The sequence below is a fragment of the Onychostoma macrolepis genome, chromosome 08, assembly GCF_012432095.1.
Source record: "Onychostoma macrolepis isolate SWU-2019 chromosome 08, ASM1243209v1, whole genome shotgun sequence".
Taxonomy (NCBI): Eukaryota; Metazoa; Chordata; class Actinopteri; order Cypriniformes; family Cyprinidae; genus Onychostoma; species Onychostoma macrolepis.
Window position 1 is genome coordinate 17,536,276 of NC_081162.1, and position 18,039 is coordinate 17,554,314.

Sequence of the window (18,039 nt, forward strand, 5' to 3'; positions counted from 1 at the left end):
TGTATGTAAAACATCCCGTTAGCTTCCAGAACTCTCTGTGGCAGTTTATGTGTCCCTGGTGTCCATATTGCTGTCACGCATAGTTAGCAATTACACTGTCCAATTACAATTCTAAACTATCTGAGACTTGTAATTAGCATGTAAGCTAAAGTTCCCCTGTCTTCTTGCTCTGATGTTGCGTTATGGGAACTCGAGCGCAAGTCATTATCACAGGAAAAAACACGGACCAGAAAACTCAAACTCGAAGACTGAGGGTCTGGGGACAAAGTTTTCACTTACTCAAACTAGGACTGGGTGATAAAGCAAAATTTCACAAATTTGTGATGATTTTTCTTGCAATATAAAATAAAACGCAATATAGCAGACTGTTACTGCATGGCTTAAAAAACGTCAACTTTAGTAACAAAAATAATGTTAATTTGTTTAATGAAAGACTGAGATTTTTCATATATTCAAATATTTTAGTAAAATAAAAGACTAGTTAAACATTGATGTAGTAAATACTGATAAAATATTGATTAAATATCATTCTTTCTAGTGTTAATGTTGTGCAAAATAGCAAGGAAATCATCTTATTTGCACTAAACATTTTAGTTTATTTGGCAACATGTAGTTGTTTGGTCAAAATGGCGAAAAAAAAATCACCCAGCAAATTTACACCTAATAAATAAATATTCACATTCATACATTAAATATTGTAAACACCTGAAAAATATCGAGACAGATTTTTCCCCAGCCCTAATTCAAATTTACAACCAATCATAAATGAAACTGAAACGCACCGTGAGTAGATTAAATATTATTCAAATTTGAGGAAGGGCCAGAGATGGATAATGAATGAATATAAGTTTCTGAGCCATTACAGTTAGCTGCCACCTCTGCTGCTAGCAGATTCACAAGAGCAGATTAGTGGAAAAATTATGACATAATTTGATCGTAATACATTTAATGGTTTTCTTTCCTCTTGAGTGGATGAATAATGGACTGATGCCACCAGCATCTCCCCCAGGACAGCTGTTTGGCTGAATCGTGAAATGTCATATTTCTACATTCTGTTTACTCCCATTAAATCCAAAATGCCAAGACAATGCTCAGATCAGATCCAACAAATACTACAGCGAGCGCCAAACAGCAACCTGAGGAATGATCCAAATTTTAATCCAATAATTATGCTGATTGGCAGAATGAAGCCATTGAGCGGATTAAATTGGTTGAAATGGAGATCGCCTCTCAAATAAATGTGAAGAATAAGTGGAACTGTGCAAAAAAACCTGATTTTTAAGGTTTATAAATTGATTTGTGAAAGATATGAGGATTTGTTCAGAATCTAAACTCATTTTTTGATTCAATGGTAAAGACTAGAATATTTTCTGATGCAATTTTACGGTTTGTCAAACAAATGTTCTGGTGAAAATGAACGTCAATGCCCCCACTTAGTCATTTATACACACATGATCCAGTAAAAACATCCAACTCCTCATCAGGGTTCAGTTGAGCCAAGGTAAAGTGGTTTAAACTGCCTTTGAAGTAAACAAGAAACTGTTTGCTGTCCTTTTCGTAATGGACAATAACAGACTGTGTCCAATGCTGGATGACTTATATATGTATGTGTGTGTGTGTATGTGTGTTATAGTAGGTCAAGTAAGTACAGTCAAGTGGCACTTTAACACAGTAAACAACAACGAAAAATTGCACACACACACACACACCAACCGACTCTCTAGCTGTGTCTAATACAGAACATTGCTCGGAGGAGAGGATCAGCTGTTATTATGGATGAAAAGATCTGCATTGCATCTGTACTGCAGGGATCTTCCAAACTAAAAGTTTGCAGATAAAAGAGCCTCAACAGCCACGGGCATTTAAAGACCCATTACTAAAATCCCTCAGCACAACTGTGTACACGACCCACAGGCTTAATAAAGCATGCGCACATGCAGTACATGCAAGCTTAAACAACGGAAACCATACGCTTCTTCATTACTAAATGTGTGGTTACATTAGTTAGAGGCATTGACTTCCTCTCAGGCCAAACCTAGACGTCCTGGATGTTTGAAGAAATCCTCAGAGTCCTTTTAAACTCATATAAAAGTGTTTACTGTTCATTTTCAAGAAGTGTGTGGAAAACGGAGAGGAGAGAGACATGGCCCTGGAGGGCTAGCAGGCACAGTTGGTCTTGTGCCATGACGGATAAATTTGAGGCTTTATAGAAGCGGTATTGATTGAACAAAGGTGCTACATGAGCGTGTGTGTGTGTATGTGTGGTTCAGGTGTGCCATTTCTGCCCTGTTAGACAGGCAGTGCTGAGGGGTACAGGGCACTCGGCTGCCATGGTGACTCAACTTGGACAAGTAACACTGACTGTGAACTCTTAAAAATATAGGTTCAAAAATGGGGTTCACACAGTGATTGCATAGAACATCCATTTTGGGTTTAAATGGACAAAGAACCTTTAGTGAACAGAAAGAAGCATTTTTACGTAGTGTAAAGAGCATTTTAATAATCGGAAGAACCTTTTCTCACTAGAACATTTTGTGCAATGGATGTGAAATGTTCTTAAGGGTGTTGCACATCCCTGCATCTTGAAAAATAAAATGTTGCTAATTTGGTCATGGTCATGGTAAGGGTATAACATTTTTTAATTAAAAAAATGTAATTATAAAGTAGCTTTAATGCACTCATCAAAATAACAAAAGCAGTCAAATGTGAAATTTTAATGACAAAAAAAATACATTCAAAATGTAGCATTTTACTTACAGTCTGCAAAGGAGTGGAACAGTATGTTCAAATACTCCATTTAATGCCAAAGAACTTTACATAAACACAAGTTTATAGGTAAATAAGCATGTTTGCATTTTCTTCTTTCTCTGGCCATAATTCTAACATACAAATGAATGTTGAAAGCAAAAATGTATACATATTTTGTGAAAAAGTGTGACTATTTAGTGACTATTTTTGGAATCAGCATCCCAAAATGAGTAAGAAACAAGTATTTAATTTCATTCAGCAAATGTGTTGCAGGGCAGTGTTTACAGATGCCAATAAAGAACCTTTATATTTAAGAGTGTGTTCATCTTGAAAGTCTGTATGTTAAATATCTCTGACTGACTCCCATCAAGGCTTTGAAGAAACTCATTGAATGTTTGCATGCTTATACCGATAATTCCTCCTGTGAAAAGGCAGAAGTTACATAACCAGAATTGGTTAAACTCTACATTTTAAACATGGTGTTTCAATTCTATTTATGCCTTTGAAGTAAACAAGAAACTGTTTGCTGTCCTTTTCGTAATGGACAATAACAGACTGTGTCCAATGCTGGATGACTTATATATGTATGTGTGTGTGTGTGTGTGTGTGTGTGTATGTGTGTTATAGTAGGTCAAGTAAGTACAGTCAAGTGGCACTTTAACACAGTAAACAACAACGAAAAATTGCACACACACACACACACACACACCAACCGACTCTCTAGCTGTGTCTAATACAGAACATTGCTCGGAGGAGAGGATCAGCTGTTATTATGGATGAAAAGATCTGCATTGCATCTGTACTGCAGGGATCTTCCAAACTAAAAGTTTGCAGATAAAAGAGCCTCAACAGCCACGGGCATTTAAAGACCCATTACTAAAATCCCTCAGCACAACTGTGTACACGACCCACAGGCTTAATAAAGCATGCGCACATGCAGTACATGCAAGCTTAAACAACGGAAACCATACGCTTCTTCATTACTAAATGTGTGGTTACATTAGTTAGAGGCATTGACTTCCTCTCAGGCCAAACCTAGACGTCCTGGATGTTTGAAGAAATCCTCAGAGTCCTTTTAAACTCATATAAAAGTGTTTACTGTTCATTTTCAAGAAGTGTGTGGAAAAACGGAGAGGGAGAGAGACATGGCCCTGGAGGGCTAGCAGGCACAGTTGGTCTTGTGCCATGACGGATAAATTTGAGGCTTTATAGAAGCGGTATTGATTGAACAAAGGTGCTACATGAGCGTGTGTGTGTGTATGTGTGGTTCAGGTGTGCCATTTCTGCCCTGTTAGACAGGCAGTGCTGAGGGGTACAGGGCACTCGGCTGCCATGGTGACTCAACTTGGACAAGTAACACTGACTGTGAACTCTTAAAAATATAGGTTCAAAAATGGGGTTCACACAGTGATTGCATAGAACATCCATTTTGGGTTTAAATGGACAAAGAACCTTTAGTGAACAGAAAGAAGCATTTTTACGTAGTGTAAAGAGCATTTTAATAATCGGAAGAACCTTTTCTCACTAGAACATTTTGTGCAATGGATGTGAAATGTTCTTAAGGGTGTTGCACATCCCTGCATCTTGAAAAATAAAATGTTGCTAATTTGGTCATGGTCATGGTAAGGGTATAACATTTTTTAATAAAAAAAATGTAATTATAAAGTAGCTTTAATGCACTCATCAAAATAACAAAAGCAGTCAAATGTGAAATTTTAATGACAAAAAATACATTCAAAATGTAGCATTTTACTTACAGTCTGCAAAGGAGTGGAACAGTATGTTCAAATACTCCATTTAATGCCAAAGAACTTTACATAAACACAAGTTTATAGGTAAATAAGCATGTTTGCATTTTCTTCTTTCTCTGGCCATAATTCTAACATACAAATGAATGTTGAAAGCAAAAATGTATACATATTTTGTGAAAAAGTGTGACTATTTAGTGACTATTTTTGGAATCAGCATCCCAAAATGAGTAAGAAACAAGTATTTAATTTCATTCAGCAAATGTGTTGCAGGGCAGTGTTTACAGATGCCAATAAAGAACCTTTATATTTAAGAGTGTGTTCATCTTGAAAGTCTGTATGTTAAATATCTCTGACTGACTCCCATCAAGGCTTTGAAGAAACTCATTGAATGTTTGCATGCTTATACCGATAATTCCTCCTGTGAAAAGGCAGAAGTTACATAACCAGAATTGGTTAAACTCTACATTTTAAACATGGTGTTTCAATTCTATTTATGCCTTTGAAGTAGTCAAAACCTTGGAATGACAATTCCTGGTTGAAATGGTTTTCTGGTCTTTAAAAACTCTCCTGATTAAGATACTTCGGCTTTACTGACATTTGTGCCATTAGCTGTGGTATGGAGTTGTTCTGGCTTATTGAACCTTTGAAGACGTTGTTACATAACAGTTTAAGTGGGGGTGGGCGCAATCAAATCGTCCTGCCATTATATCAGACCATCAAGAGTGTCAAATGGAGACCAGAAGCACTCCTCGCACTAACCAGGCATGCATTACTGTGCTCGCCAGCAAGCGAGCGAGTGAGTGAGCTTACATCCAGCAAGAAAAAAGTGGTATAAAAATGACAGAAGTGTCATGCTATTACACGCTACAGTGTACATGGTAATGAGATAGTTGTGTGCTGCCATTTAAGACATTGACGGCTGTACAGTGTGCACTTAGAGAACCTCATCTGACAGGGAGAAGAAGAAAATGTAAAAATATGATCAAATTAAGTGGTTTAAACATTTCAAAAATATCAAATTTACCCAACGGCTTGTGTCAAAGCAGAGACGAGCTAATTCTTTCCAGTGACAGAGCCCGTAATGAACCAGCTGCTGTTCAGGTCAGCACACGGGCTGATATTCCCCACATTCCCATATCACTGTTTACTCTCCTAACGGCTTCCAGGTCAGTGAACTGGACACTGAGATACATGCCCAGTCTGTGGTATATGAGGACCCATTCGCCAGGCTGTTTTAATATGAGAGCATCAGCATAATCCTGCCAGGTACACTGGAGAATCAAGGCTCTCGAGAGAACATCGGAGCCATGAGAAGATGCATAACCTTGATGTGAAGATATTAAAGTAGTTGATGGAGCAATTAAGAGATGCGGCTAATGATCTTCATCAAGGCTATTCAGCCTACTCGCAATAGTGAGAAATTTTACAAACTGCTAAAGGGAGATTCCCCGCTGTCTCGTAACTTGGCAGCCGATCCACCTTAGACCTTGCTGGAGTGCAACAAAGCATGTGCCTTATTGCCACTGTGTATTGTAAAACTAAAAAAAGAATGTAGATATAAATAATGCATGTGGCAGGCTAAATTCGTAGTAGTTAGTTGTGTTTTTTATCACCTAGATATGAAAAAATCCCTCTGGTTTACCAGCAATTTCATACTTAATTTTCACACTGCTAAACTCCAATAGCCATTGCTCACAGTTTTGCTCAAATTCTTTGTTATCTACCGTATTGAATTCTAGATTACCAAACTGTCATTCTTATTGATGCTTTAAATCAAAGCAGCACAGAGAAAAGCCACTAAAAACAAGATACATTTCTGAGTTACATTTGTCTCAGAACATAAAAGGCAAGGATCTTCCACAAATTTTTGAGTAAGCCTAACTAACCAGGCTGTATTTTGTTGCATATAGTTGGACAACCAGTTTTGTCTGACCGGCCAGCAGTTAGTCAAGGGGTAATCAGTATTTATTTTCAAACTGATATTAAACCAATCTATGTTTTTAAGTAACTGACGTAAGTTATGACCAGTCCTTAAGAAAAAGTCTTGACTATGTAATTTTCTTGACTCAAAAACTTGACTAAGACTAATTTATAAAACTACTCTCAACCAGCCACTGGACAATATGTCATGGCTCTATAAAGTAAGAACACATCTAAACAGAACATGCAACAATATATGTAAAATGTGCACTTTATATTATGTGACTATGGTAAGACAGCACCTTCTGGAGAACCTGTGAATGCAAGATGTTGCAGCATCCTACATCAGGTGGAGAATGAACAATGATGCTCGCCTGGCTCCATCGTCATTCCCACCTTAAACATGCTCTCCACATTATGCCCCTGGAACAGCTGCTAAACAGATGTAATGGCAAGGACAGCTGTCAAATTCTGCCACTTTGAATAACCGAACTTGTAGTTGCTCAGTTTTCCTCTTTTTGGAATGGGGGTCTTAAGTGGTCAAAATAAAGATTTGATCAAATTAAGTGGTTTAAACATTTCAAAAATATCAAATTTACCCAACGGCTTGTGTCAAAGCAGAGACGAGCTAATTCTTTCCAGTGACAGAGCCCGTAATGAACCAGCTGCTGTTCAGGTCAGCACACGGGCTGATATTCCCCACATTCCCATATCACTGTTTACTCTCCTAACGGCTTCCAGGTCAGTGAACTGGACACTGAGATACATGCCCAGTCTGTGGTATATGAGGACCCATTCGCCAGGCTGTTTTAATATGAGAGCATCAGCATAATCCTGCCAGGTACACTGGAGAATCAAGGCTCTCGAGAGAACATCGGAGCCATGAGAAGATGCATAACCTTGATGTGAAGATATTAAAGTAGTTGATGGAGCAATTAAGAGATGCGGCTAATGATCTTCATCAAGGCTATTCAGCCTACTCGCAATAGTGAGAAATTTTACAAACTGCTAAAGGGAGATTCCCCGCTGTCTCGTAACTTGGCAGCCGATCCACCTTAGACCTTGCTGGAGTGCAACAAAGCATGTGCCTTATTGCCACTGTGTATTGTAAAACTAAAAAAAGAATGTAGATATAAATAATGCATGTGGCAGGCTAAATTCGTAGTAGTTAGTTGTGTTTTTATCACCTAGATATGAAAAATCCTCTGGTTTACCAGCAATTTCATACTTAATTTTCACACTGCTAAACCCAATAGCCATTGCTCACAGTTTTGCTCAAATTCTTTGTTATCTACCGTATTGAATTCTAGATTACCAAACTGTCATTCTTATTGATGCTTTAAATCAAAGCAGCACAGAGAAAAGCCACTAAAAACAAGATACATTTCTGAGTTACATTTGTCTCAGAACATAAAAGGCAAGGATCTTCCACAAATTTTTGAGTAAGCCTAACTAACCAGGCTGTATTTTGTTGCATATAGTTGGACAACCAGTTTTGTCTGACCGCCAGCAGTTAGTCAAGGGGTAATCAGTATTTATTTTCAAACTGATATTAAACCAATCTATGTTTTAAGTAACTGACGTAAGTTATGACCAGTCCTTAAGAAAAAGTCTTGACTATGTAATTTTCTTGACTCAAAAACTTGACTAAGACTAATTTATAAAACTACTCTCAACCAGCCACTGGACAATATGTCATGGCTCTATAAAGTAAGAACACATCTAAACAGAACATGCAACAATATATGTAAAATGTGCACTTTATATTATGTGACTATGGTAAGACAGCACCTTCTGGAGAACCTGTGAATGCAAGATGTTGCAGCATCCTACATCAGGTGGAGAATGAACAATGATGCTCGCCTGGCTCCATCGTCATTCCCACCTTAAACATGCTCTCCACATTATGCCCCTGGAACAGCTGCTAAACAGATGTAATGGCAAGGACAGCTGTCAAATTCTGCCACTTTGAATAACCGAACTTGTAGTTGCTCAGTTTTCCTCTTTTTTTGGAATGGGGGTCTTAAGTGGTCAAAATAAAGATTTGTTATATGAATGTCTGTTTTGGATTGAATCCTACTCTTGCTATGTATGTACAGTAAGTGCTAAGAGCTCCTGTTAACCATAAATAAATCCCTGGCCATTACAGCTCTTCTGATTCTGACTCAACCTGACTTTCCACTGGCAAATAGCGCACCATCTGAACCTTATGATCAAAATGTCACTCTAACAGTGAGAGATGTGATTCATAAAATGCCATAAATGTCTTGACCGCACAGAAAATGTTGTTCTGGCATGATGTACTGTGGTATGTGAGGGTGTGTTTAGCTGATACTCGACCTAATTTGCGCGAGTCAAGTCTTTGGTTATCGCATCGCGGTTATTTGGCGACCCCTAGCGAGCGCTGCGCGAATAATTTCAGCTCGACTCGCAATCTTATTAATTACGAGCCCTCTAGTTATTCATACAAACCAGCATCACTTAAAACGTTTCCTCGGCAATATTACCAGCGCAAAGCTGTGAGGTTTAAGTAAGACGTCACGTTCAAAACAAGTGAAGTGAAAACCGCATGAAGCGCATCAACTTGCCACAAAACTCTTCACAGATGACAGGATTTTGGCAATGGGCGTTTAATGCATTCAGCCCTTAGCTGAGAGATCTCAAAAGGGATATTTATTACCTGCGTGTGACACACCGTTTCAGCCACATTTTTCCAGACAACAATTCCGAATCAGTCCTCCTGGTATTCGTCCATTTATGCGTTCCAACAAACGTCGACGCTCGAGCGTAATGGTCACCTTAAGTTAGACACCTTACTCCAAATGTTACGGATGCTAGCATTCTAATGTTATATATCCCGAGAAACCGTAAGCTTGAAATAGCTCCACGTCTCTCCAGAGCGCACCGAACGAAGACTGGGCGAAATATTCACGAAAAACAAGGACGCGTCTTGTCCCCTTTTTTAGTTGCTCGCTGTTTTTCTCCTCAGAAGTGCGCACGGATGTGCAGAGCGACCCAGCGGCAGCGTGGGCAGCTGGACGGTTCAGTCGCTTCTCAACAGCCGCCTTCTTTTACATTCACAAGTTCGTCTTGATTATACTCCACTGGAAAAAAAAGTCAAGAAGCTATGGGAACCAGGCGGCAAGGTGACAGCGTCAACATCGCCCGTGCGCTGCGCTCGCGGTCACCGCGCACTTTCTCTACATTGTTATGAGACCGAGCGCAGGCAAAAACGCAAGATAAAACATCGAGGTTTCCGTGGCGCAAAACCATGTCCTACATCGGCTGTAGAAGCTCTTCGATAGTTCTCGCAATCTTTTTACAGCTCAAATAAATTAGTGACGCGAAAAAACAAGAAGAGTGAGGAATGAAACACACTTCACGGACGCGCGTGAGGAGTGGAGCGCGTGAAAGCGACGCTCGTCATTTGGATAGATAGATAGATAGTGTTATCACCACTGTGCGCGCTATCCACCCTCACTGCTTCTCGTTCTCTCTCTCCCTCTCTCTCACATACTCTCTCTCTTTTCCTCCTCCGTCTGACTAACAACCTGCCAGTCCTGCTTTAGCTGACAAACCCGTGACGTCATTTTAAAGTAAAATATGTAACATTTTAGACATCCTTCCCCCTGTTTCCCTCAGAGGAGTTCATCCGAACCCAATTCTATCCCAATCTCTACTCGCCGAGATAAATCAGTCTGCATATGGGCTATGAAAAGCTCAACCAGTGTACAGCACTTTCCACTAAGGGGGAGATCAGTTTCTCATCCCAAGGTTAATACAGTGTCTAGTGGGTTTACTGAAGCAATAGAGCCATATCCTGCAAATTACATGAGAGTGTAATGCCACATTTTTCTTCCTTGTGAAACACAGAAACTCTTTTTTGTTGTTAAGATGATTGATCTTCCACTCCAATTTACCATATAGGAAGAAGAAAGAGACAGCAGTGGCGTTGAATGATGTTGAATTGCCATTTATTTCACAGGAATGGCTTTAGCAGACTGAAACTGAATAAAAGCTCTTCCTGTAGTCTGTCAGGCAGCAGGAAAGCTCATTAAGCCGGTGCGTTTGAGAGAAGAGCTTTGTGAAAACAGCCCTGATGAAGAAAATACATTCCTGGAAAACGCTAGTGTGTGTGGAGTTTATGAAGTGTCGCATTTTGCCTTCATTGTGGGGACCAAACAGCCCCCACAAGGATAGTTAAACCTATCACAAACATTGTGGTGACCAGCTAACGGTCCCCACGAGAAAACGGCTTAATAAACACAATAAATAATGTCTTCATACAAATCTAAAAATACAAAAAGGTTTGCGCAAGGGTAAAGGAAAGAAAATATCATTAGCTCACTATAAAAACAACAGAATAACATCAACATAATAGCAGGCTTATACAGTATGTGTATCGCTTTCTTTAGCAGATAAGCAGCTTTTAAAAGACGTATTTCCAGAACGTGAGGCATGGAAGGTTTACAACATCTATGATCATCTAGGAAAGCTGTTTTAAATTGTGCCAGTATAAATGGGGTGTGTGTGGGGGGAAACAGAAAATGAAGAGATAAATAAGTGTCATTAAAGAGCAGTACAGCATATCAAATCCAGCCTTAACAGCAAATGTTCAGCAGATTCCAGCAGCTCGGCATTTTATCGCCATTACTGGAATTGCATTTTGGAGAAGCTACATTTCTTAGCATCTGTAAAGAGGTCATTTGCACTACGTATGTATGCACTTATACATGCTATATTGGGGAAAAAAGGATAAATCTGTTGTACAATCTGTAAAATCACTGCATTTCACCATAGATTGTGTGTAATTGTATTATATAATGCTTTTATGTGTTCAATTCATGCTGAAAAAGAAACAAAACCACTCAAATTGAGAATCTTTTTTCTGCGTGTGGAACGCTATCAGACCGACAGTCATTTCACTGGCTGTAAAACATGAAATCCTAGCAGTTCTTAGAAAACAGTTGTGCAGTTTTGCTGAGTGAGTTATTCATAACGTTCTGTATGTATCAGGCTGGGTATTTACTCACACAGGATTACTGTGTAATCCTTACACTGATGATTTAAGCCTCCAATGTAAAGACCCTTAAATGCTGACTCAAAATAGTATTTTGTCAACGACATCGACCACAGCCATTCCAGGTTCAATAACGATTCGGACACTTCGCTAACCTGCAATAATTAGATAACTGTAATGAGTTAAACTTGACAAGAAACGGCGGTCTTATATGTCTTGCTTTAATTGAGCTACTGCTTCAGCTTCAGACAATTGTATTATCATATTCAAATAAAGAGAAGTTCAGAGTGTATAGTCTTTGGTAATTAGCCAAAACGCACTGCATTCATTTAGCTGCTTCCGATTTGAAAAGCTGAGGGTCAAGACCAAGGGTTAGTCTGAGTTAGTGTATATTGTCAGGGAGGTCAAAGGTCAGGGTGTGGACATGGGAATTCTTTGTCATGAATTTTAAGCACAGGTTATGCTAATGAATGAAAGTTGAGTGGATTCTTTTATTTTAAACCTGCAGCTGCAGGATTTTTCAGCTTTAGATGATTAGCTTTTTCGAAACATGCCTAGAAAGAGATTGCAGAAATTGAATCACTGTTCTCTGCACTGTCCATAGGAGCCCAATGTGATTTACACAACTAAGACATGTTGATGGGATCAACATTCTATCAATCCAATCTCTTACCCTAGTCGGGCCGCCCACAATACATACACTGACCGCCTGAGGCATATTGCAAAACAGGCAAGTCAATCTGATTCTATGCTTCTATGCAATTCTCAACAGTCTGTGCACTAGTCCGTCTGGAAATAAAGTCGAAGAAGGTACAGGGTTGATTCAGTGAGCGCTTTGCTGTTCATGTGGGCTAGACAGACCTAGCCTGCAGGTGTGTCTTGGCCAGAATAACCTGCAAGGTTGTTTATCCATGTCCTAATTGTGTAAAGCATGTTAAGCGTCCACATATTATCATTTTAACCCAAAACCAAACAGCTATTCAATATTCTCAATTTTCAACCTTAAGGTTTTACCTCAGTACCACCAACCCATCTGACCCTATGCCCCATAATCCTAAATAATTATTCACTGTGACAAAAAGGCCAAAACTGACTTCATTCAGAATCAAAAAATTCAATGATAATTAAAAAAATAAGTTATTTGAATTGTCAAGTTCACTTAACTTTTTTTTTTTTTTTAATTATTATGTACTTAATAATTTTAAGGCAACGGGTTTCCTCAATTATTTTAAGTTAAATCAGCTTTCACTTTTTACAGTGTGGATGCAGATACATATCTGTTTGTCACTGGATCATATACAAATTCATATACACATAATGGCTTCACCTAAACATTACATAGGTTTTAGATTCAGTTGACTAGCAGCACCTAGTTAGCATATGCCAGACCTCAGTTCCCCAACTGTCAGTTCATTAATAAGATACTCAATACATCAAGGCACGTTTAGATTTTGAGGAGTTAATCAATGCTCTATATTTAGAACTGTACAACTACATGATGATTTATTGATCCTTCTCCTGAACCCACACACAGTTAATTTAGTAGAGGAACGCCTTGAAACCAACATAATATTTGGCCAGGGTCAAATCAATATTCGGGTACAATATGAAAATCCTTTTTTCAAAAGCTATAGGAATAAGTAGAACACTACTAAGCCCCTGGTCATTCCTCTTTATTGAAAACATGAGCTGTATTTCTTTTTATTCCTATAACTAACAATTGTTTCATTCATACAACAGAACAGTGAGCCTTGGATCTTTCAAGGAATGCTCTGCTTTATGTGCTCAATATTCTCAATATTCACAGCTGTTAATAATCCCTTGAAAGGTGGAATAATTGCAAATCACTTTGAACACAACATGAGACACAAATAGCTGCCATAACAATAAGACAGTGACCATGACAACCGGACTGAAGAGAGGACATCTCCTCTATCTGATAGTGAAACATTGGAGAGGAGAAAAACAAGAGGGCCTATTTCAGCACAATGAGCTGTGAGACCAAGATAGTTAACAGGACAATGGGTACCCAAAAGGGCTTATTTGCTAGTTTTAATCATTACTCTGGCAGTCCATAAAATCTTTGAAGTTTATGTTTGATAGATCGGTCTCCAGAAAGTACCAGAATGTTCCCAATGATGATGCTGGAGATACTACTAGACCTACTAGACTTAAAGGGATCCCTTGTGAAAAAGAAGTACGTTTTAGCATACTTATTACAGAAATAATATACTTTAAAAGAATATGCTTAGTTAATTAGTTAAAATGTATATTAAAATGCAAGAGTGCTTTTTTAGACCCACTTAAGAACTTTTTATGTAATTTGATAATTATATTGTCTTTGAAACATAGTTACTGTCGAATGTAGGCAAGAATTTATGGTAAACTATATACTTCAATATAATTTCTATTGAAACTTGTATGTCATGTATTTAAATATATTTATGATGACACATTTGTCAAGTTGCAATTTAGTGAATTTATATCTAATAACACTACAGTTAAAATCATAATCAAGTATGTTAAATGTGTTTTAGTATGTTAGTCAATATATCAAAATAAGCGTATTTCTTTACATTATTACAGTACCTAAGTGTGTTAAAAAAAACTGTCATTAAAAATGATAGATAGATAGTATTTGATAAATATATCAAAACTTCATTTTTAATTAGTAATATGCATTGTTAAGAACTTCATTTGGACAACTTTAAAGGCGATTTTCTCAATATTTTGATTTTTTTTTGCACCCTCAGATTCCAGATTTTCAAATAGTTGTATCTCAGCCAAATATTGTCAGATGCCATACATCAATGGAAAGCTTATTTATTCAGCTTTCAGATGATGTATAAATCTCAATTTCGGAAAATTGACCCTTATGACTGGTTTTGTGGTCCAATGTCACATATGTATAAATGTGTATATATGTGTGTATGTGTGTGTGTGTGTGTGTGTATATGTGTATATATATGTGTGTATGTATATATATATATATATATATATATATATAGTGTATATGTGTATATACAGTGCCCTCCAAAAGTATTGGAACAGTGAAGACATACTCTCTTTAAGTTGAGCATGTTCTTTTGTCAATACAATGAAAGTCCAAAACAACATTGGACCCCAACTGACTTTCAATGTATGCACAAAAATACAATCTTTTTTGTTCCACTAAAGAAAGCAAGTAAACAACATAGGTAAATAATGACTTTTCATTTTTGAGTGAATTATACCTTGAACAGGTCTATAACTTTTCAGGAACGCTTCTTTTCCACAGCACCTTGAATCAACAAAAACTGTGACTAAAGAAAACATGAAAAATATCAGTATGCACACCAATAAAGTAGTCTTGAATAGGAATTTGAGCAACAGATGGTATTATTTAGTACACATCAGAGAATCCATTTTCTATTTCAGGTGTTCAGGGTGAAGAATACCGAGTGAAAATTTGTTTTTTTGAAAAGAGTCTCAGCAGCTTTAACTCAAAGAAAGCTCATTTTACACTAGTCATTCTGCGAACAGTAAAGCTTTCAGTTCAGCAGCCACTTATCAACAAACCTCTTAAGAGTAACAGGCCCGCAATAAGCCCCAACTTGAGTCTTACCCTCCAGACAAAAACACACAGACTGTTCAAATGATATTTGATGCACAGAGCTCTCGTTCAGAGACTTCTATAAGAGGATGATGGGAAGAATCGCAGGTAATAGACGGTGCATAAGAGGGACAAAATATAAAACAGAACGACAGGGACAGAGTGAGCGAGAAAGAGGAGCCAAATGAGGAGGCGTGCACCCTGGCCTTGTGCATTCATTCACTGCTCATCTATACTCCGAAGGGCAAGACATGACGTATTACCACCCTCCTCGAAATACACTGCAGTCTACAGATGCACAATTTGGTACACATTATAGCTGAATATTTACTTTTGGATAATTGTATTTCTGTCTGCACACATTAGGTCAGGTGTATGTTTGATGTACAAGCAGATCTAAGAACTCATAAACACGTAGACGCCGATATGGACACATATTACATAAAACCTTCGGCTGTCCGTATAAGTGGAGAATGTCAGCCAGACAATTTCAATAATCTCATCTCCAGGCTGTGGAGGCGGACCTCACGTTTGCCCAACATCTGATGTTGTCTTTGATTAAGATTCCTGACAAGGCCTCTGGAGTCTGGAGTGTAACACAGTTCTCACCTGGGAAGGGTCTGAATGCTGAAGTGTAGAAAAAGTCATTGCTATGGAAACAGGCATAATACTGAAAGAGAAGAAATTCAGCTGAAAAAAAACAAAAAACAGAAGGAGGCAGATTACAGGGTGCGTTCAGGTCAGCAGAGTCTTTGGGAATAAAAAAAAATACACGAAGAGACCAGGAGTTGTTCTGCCTGACCTGTGTGGTCACTCGGAACGACTGACAAATGGGATTATCGGTAAGACTGATCTGGCTGTGATCAGTGTGCATAGGTGACACTTTGATATACTCATAATCTAGTTACTGGGATGGAAAGAGTTTATTTGTAGAAATGCTCGGAAGACGAAAAAAAAAAACATTAAAAAAAATGGAAAATTCACACTTCGTACTCCAGAGTATATTTTACAGAGTACACACATTTATGCATAGGCACATACAAAAAAAAAAAAAAAGACCAAAAATATCCATCATTATGGCTCATATGAGGCATGACGTCAAGTGGGCAATCTACCATTAAATAGCCTACTGCATTTTCAACAAAATTGACAGTAAAGAATTCATGTAAAAGTTAATGTGCAAATATCAAATCATTGTCAAATAAAAAAAAATTTTTTTTAAATGTAGTGTTTGGACCGATCAGACACACTACTATTTGTTATATTTAACAAATAATCTCAACCAACCAAAGGGCCAACTATGAGGGTCTGTGGACACTTCCCCCGAAAAGCATCTAACACCTAAGAAAGGCAGAACAGGCCTCCAGTTCCATGGCAACCCATATGATAACTAGTTTTATTGCTCAAAGGAATGCAGGCAGAGCAACTCTCACTACCTTTTTCCTATAGGAAAGACATTATGCCATAAAAATGGACTCTTCTCTAATTAATTCATAGAAAACCCTTTCTTTGAATGAACACACATATCTTCAGGTCATTGTGTATATTATTACTGTTCTTGTATATGTTCTTGTGTATTGTATACTGTCTTTATGCATGCTTATGATAGATCACTAGTTAAGATCACCTCACTTATACCATGTCTGGTCTCTATCAATTCGTCTTCGGACAATCTAATTGAGAGTGAATATTACATATTGATGCCTATGCAACATATTAGTGTTCTAAGAATCTTTAGTAGCTTGTGCATTAACCCCAGGCGAATTACCTATGCAAATTACCATGTTCAGAGACAAAGAGTCGTAAAACTTTCCTTCCAAAAGTTTAAGACACCATTGACTCTTTGACACCCCAGAGGTGTGACCTCTATAGCAGATAAAGCTCTCACATCAGTGACGCCCTGCCAGTCTGCGGATCTTTTAGATTCTGAGAAGTTGAGGATATGAGCTAGAACTCTTCTGGACCCTTACGTTTTTGCGCCAGGCCTTGCGGCCTTGACTTTCCATTCAACCAAAGCTCCTCGGACCTCAGCAGATCTCTTTCTTAGCTCTTTTTCACTTTCTACTTGGGAAGAACATTTCTACCTCAGAACATCTTTGGAATTCATCACTCTTCAACCCGGAAGAACGTGATCGGGAAACCATGATGGTTTTACTCAGGTGGTTAACTGACTCTTTTCATAACTGCATTCTCTGGGTTCTCTATTGGCTTCATTCATCCACTTTAGCTCCTCTTTGTATGTATGAGTGTATGTTTATTCGTTTGTTTGTTTAGATTAGTTATGTGTGTTAGCGTTTAGTTAATAAAAGTTGTGTGCACAAATTACATGAGTTTCTGGTTGTAGAACCTGGTCGAAAAGAACGCACACACATAAGCTTAACTCAGAACATTCCAAGGAACTTATCTTCCATCATCGACTCGTAAAATGAACAAATGACCAACACAACGCCACAATTCTATGACTAGCGTCCGGCCATACTCTCCTTATCACCTCGAGAGACTCGTAAAACATGATAAGTTTTACGAGTAACTCTGTGACCGCGCTACATCTGCACAGAGTTAACAACAAAGAACTACTTCTTTGGAGAGGTTCCAGAACCAGAGCGTTCGCGATACTGCGACCCCGCTTACCATAAACTATCTTCTGATAAACAAAAAAAGTGACTGACTTACAACTTCGTCTGAGCTAGGAAGATCACCAGAGCCACACAACGTGATACTCCTAATGACCTCACGACCTCCGCTTTGGTCTCCCGCCTTCCAAAGGAATGCGCCTCTTTTCTCTTCTTCTCCAAAAAAGCACCCAAACTTTTCTTTGCCAAAAGGACAATCAAGAAAAGACTGCTGCTATTAAAGCAATATACTCAAGAGACAATATATATATATATATATATATGAATGTGGTATTTTATGTTTTGTTTATCTTGCTGTGGTTATTAGAATTTAGGATATTTTAATCTATGACTTAACCCGCTTAGTAGGTAAAATTATAGGTATTCGATATGACA

General features: G+C 38.1%; 1 protein-coding gene across 2 annotated transcripts in view; it reads right to left on the reverse strand.

Moving 5' to 3' along the window:
- ajap1 (adherens junctions associated protein 1) overlaps positions 1-18,039 on the reverse strand; it is a 96,212-nt gene that overhangs the window by 45,350 nt on the left and 32,823 nt on the right. Inside the window, exon 1 of one of the 2 annotated variants that reach the window (XM_058785105.1) lies at positions 9,100-9,846. The exons of the other annotated variant lie outside the window; for it this stretch is intronic. Coding sequence (XP_058641088.1) covers positions 9,100-9,128 — 29 coding nt within the window. The 5' untranslated portion in view covers positions 9,129-9,846. Of the gene's footprint in view, positions 1-9,099; positions 9,847-18,039 lie in introns of those variants that run through there. 2 annotated transcript variants of the gene reach the window in all.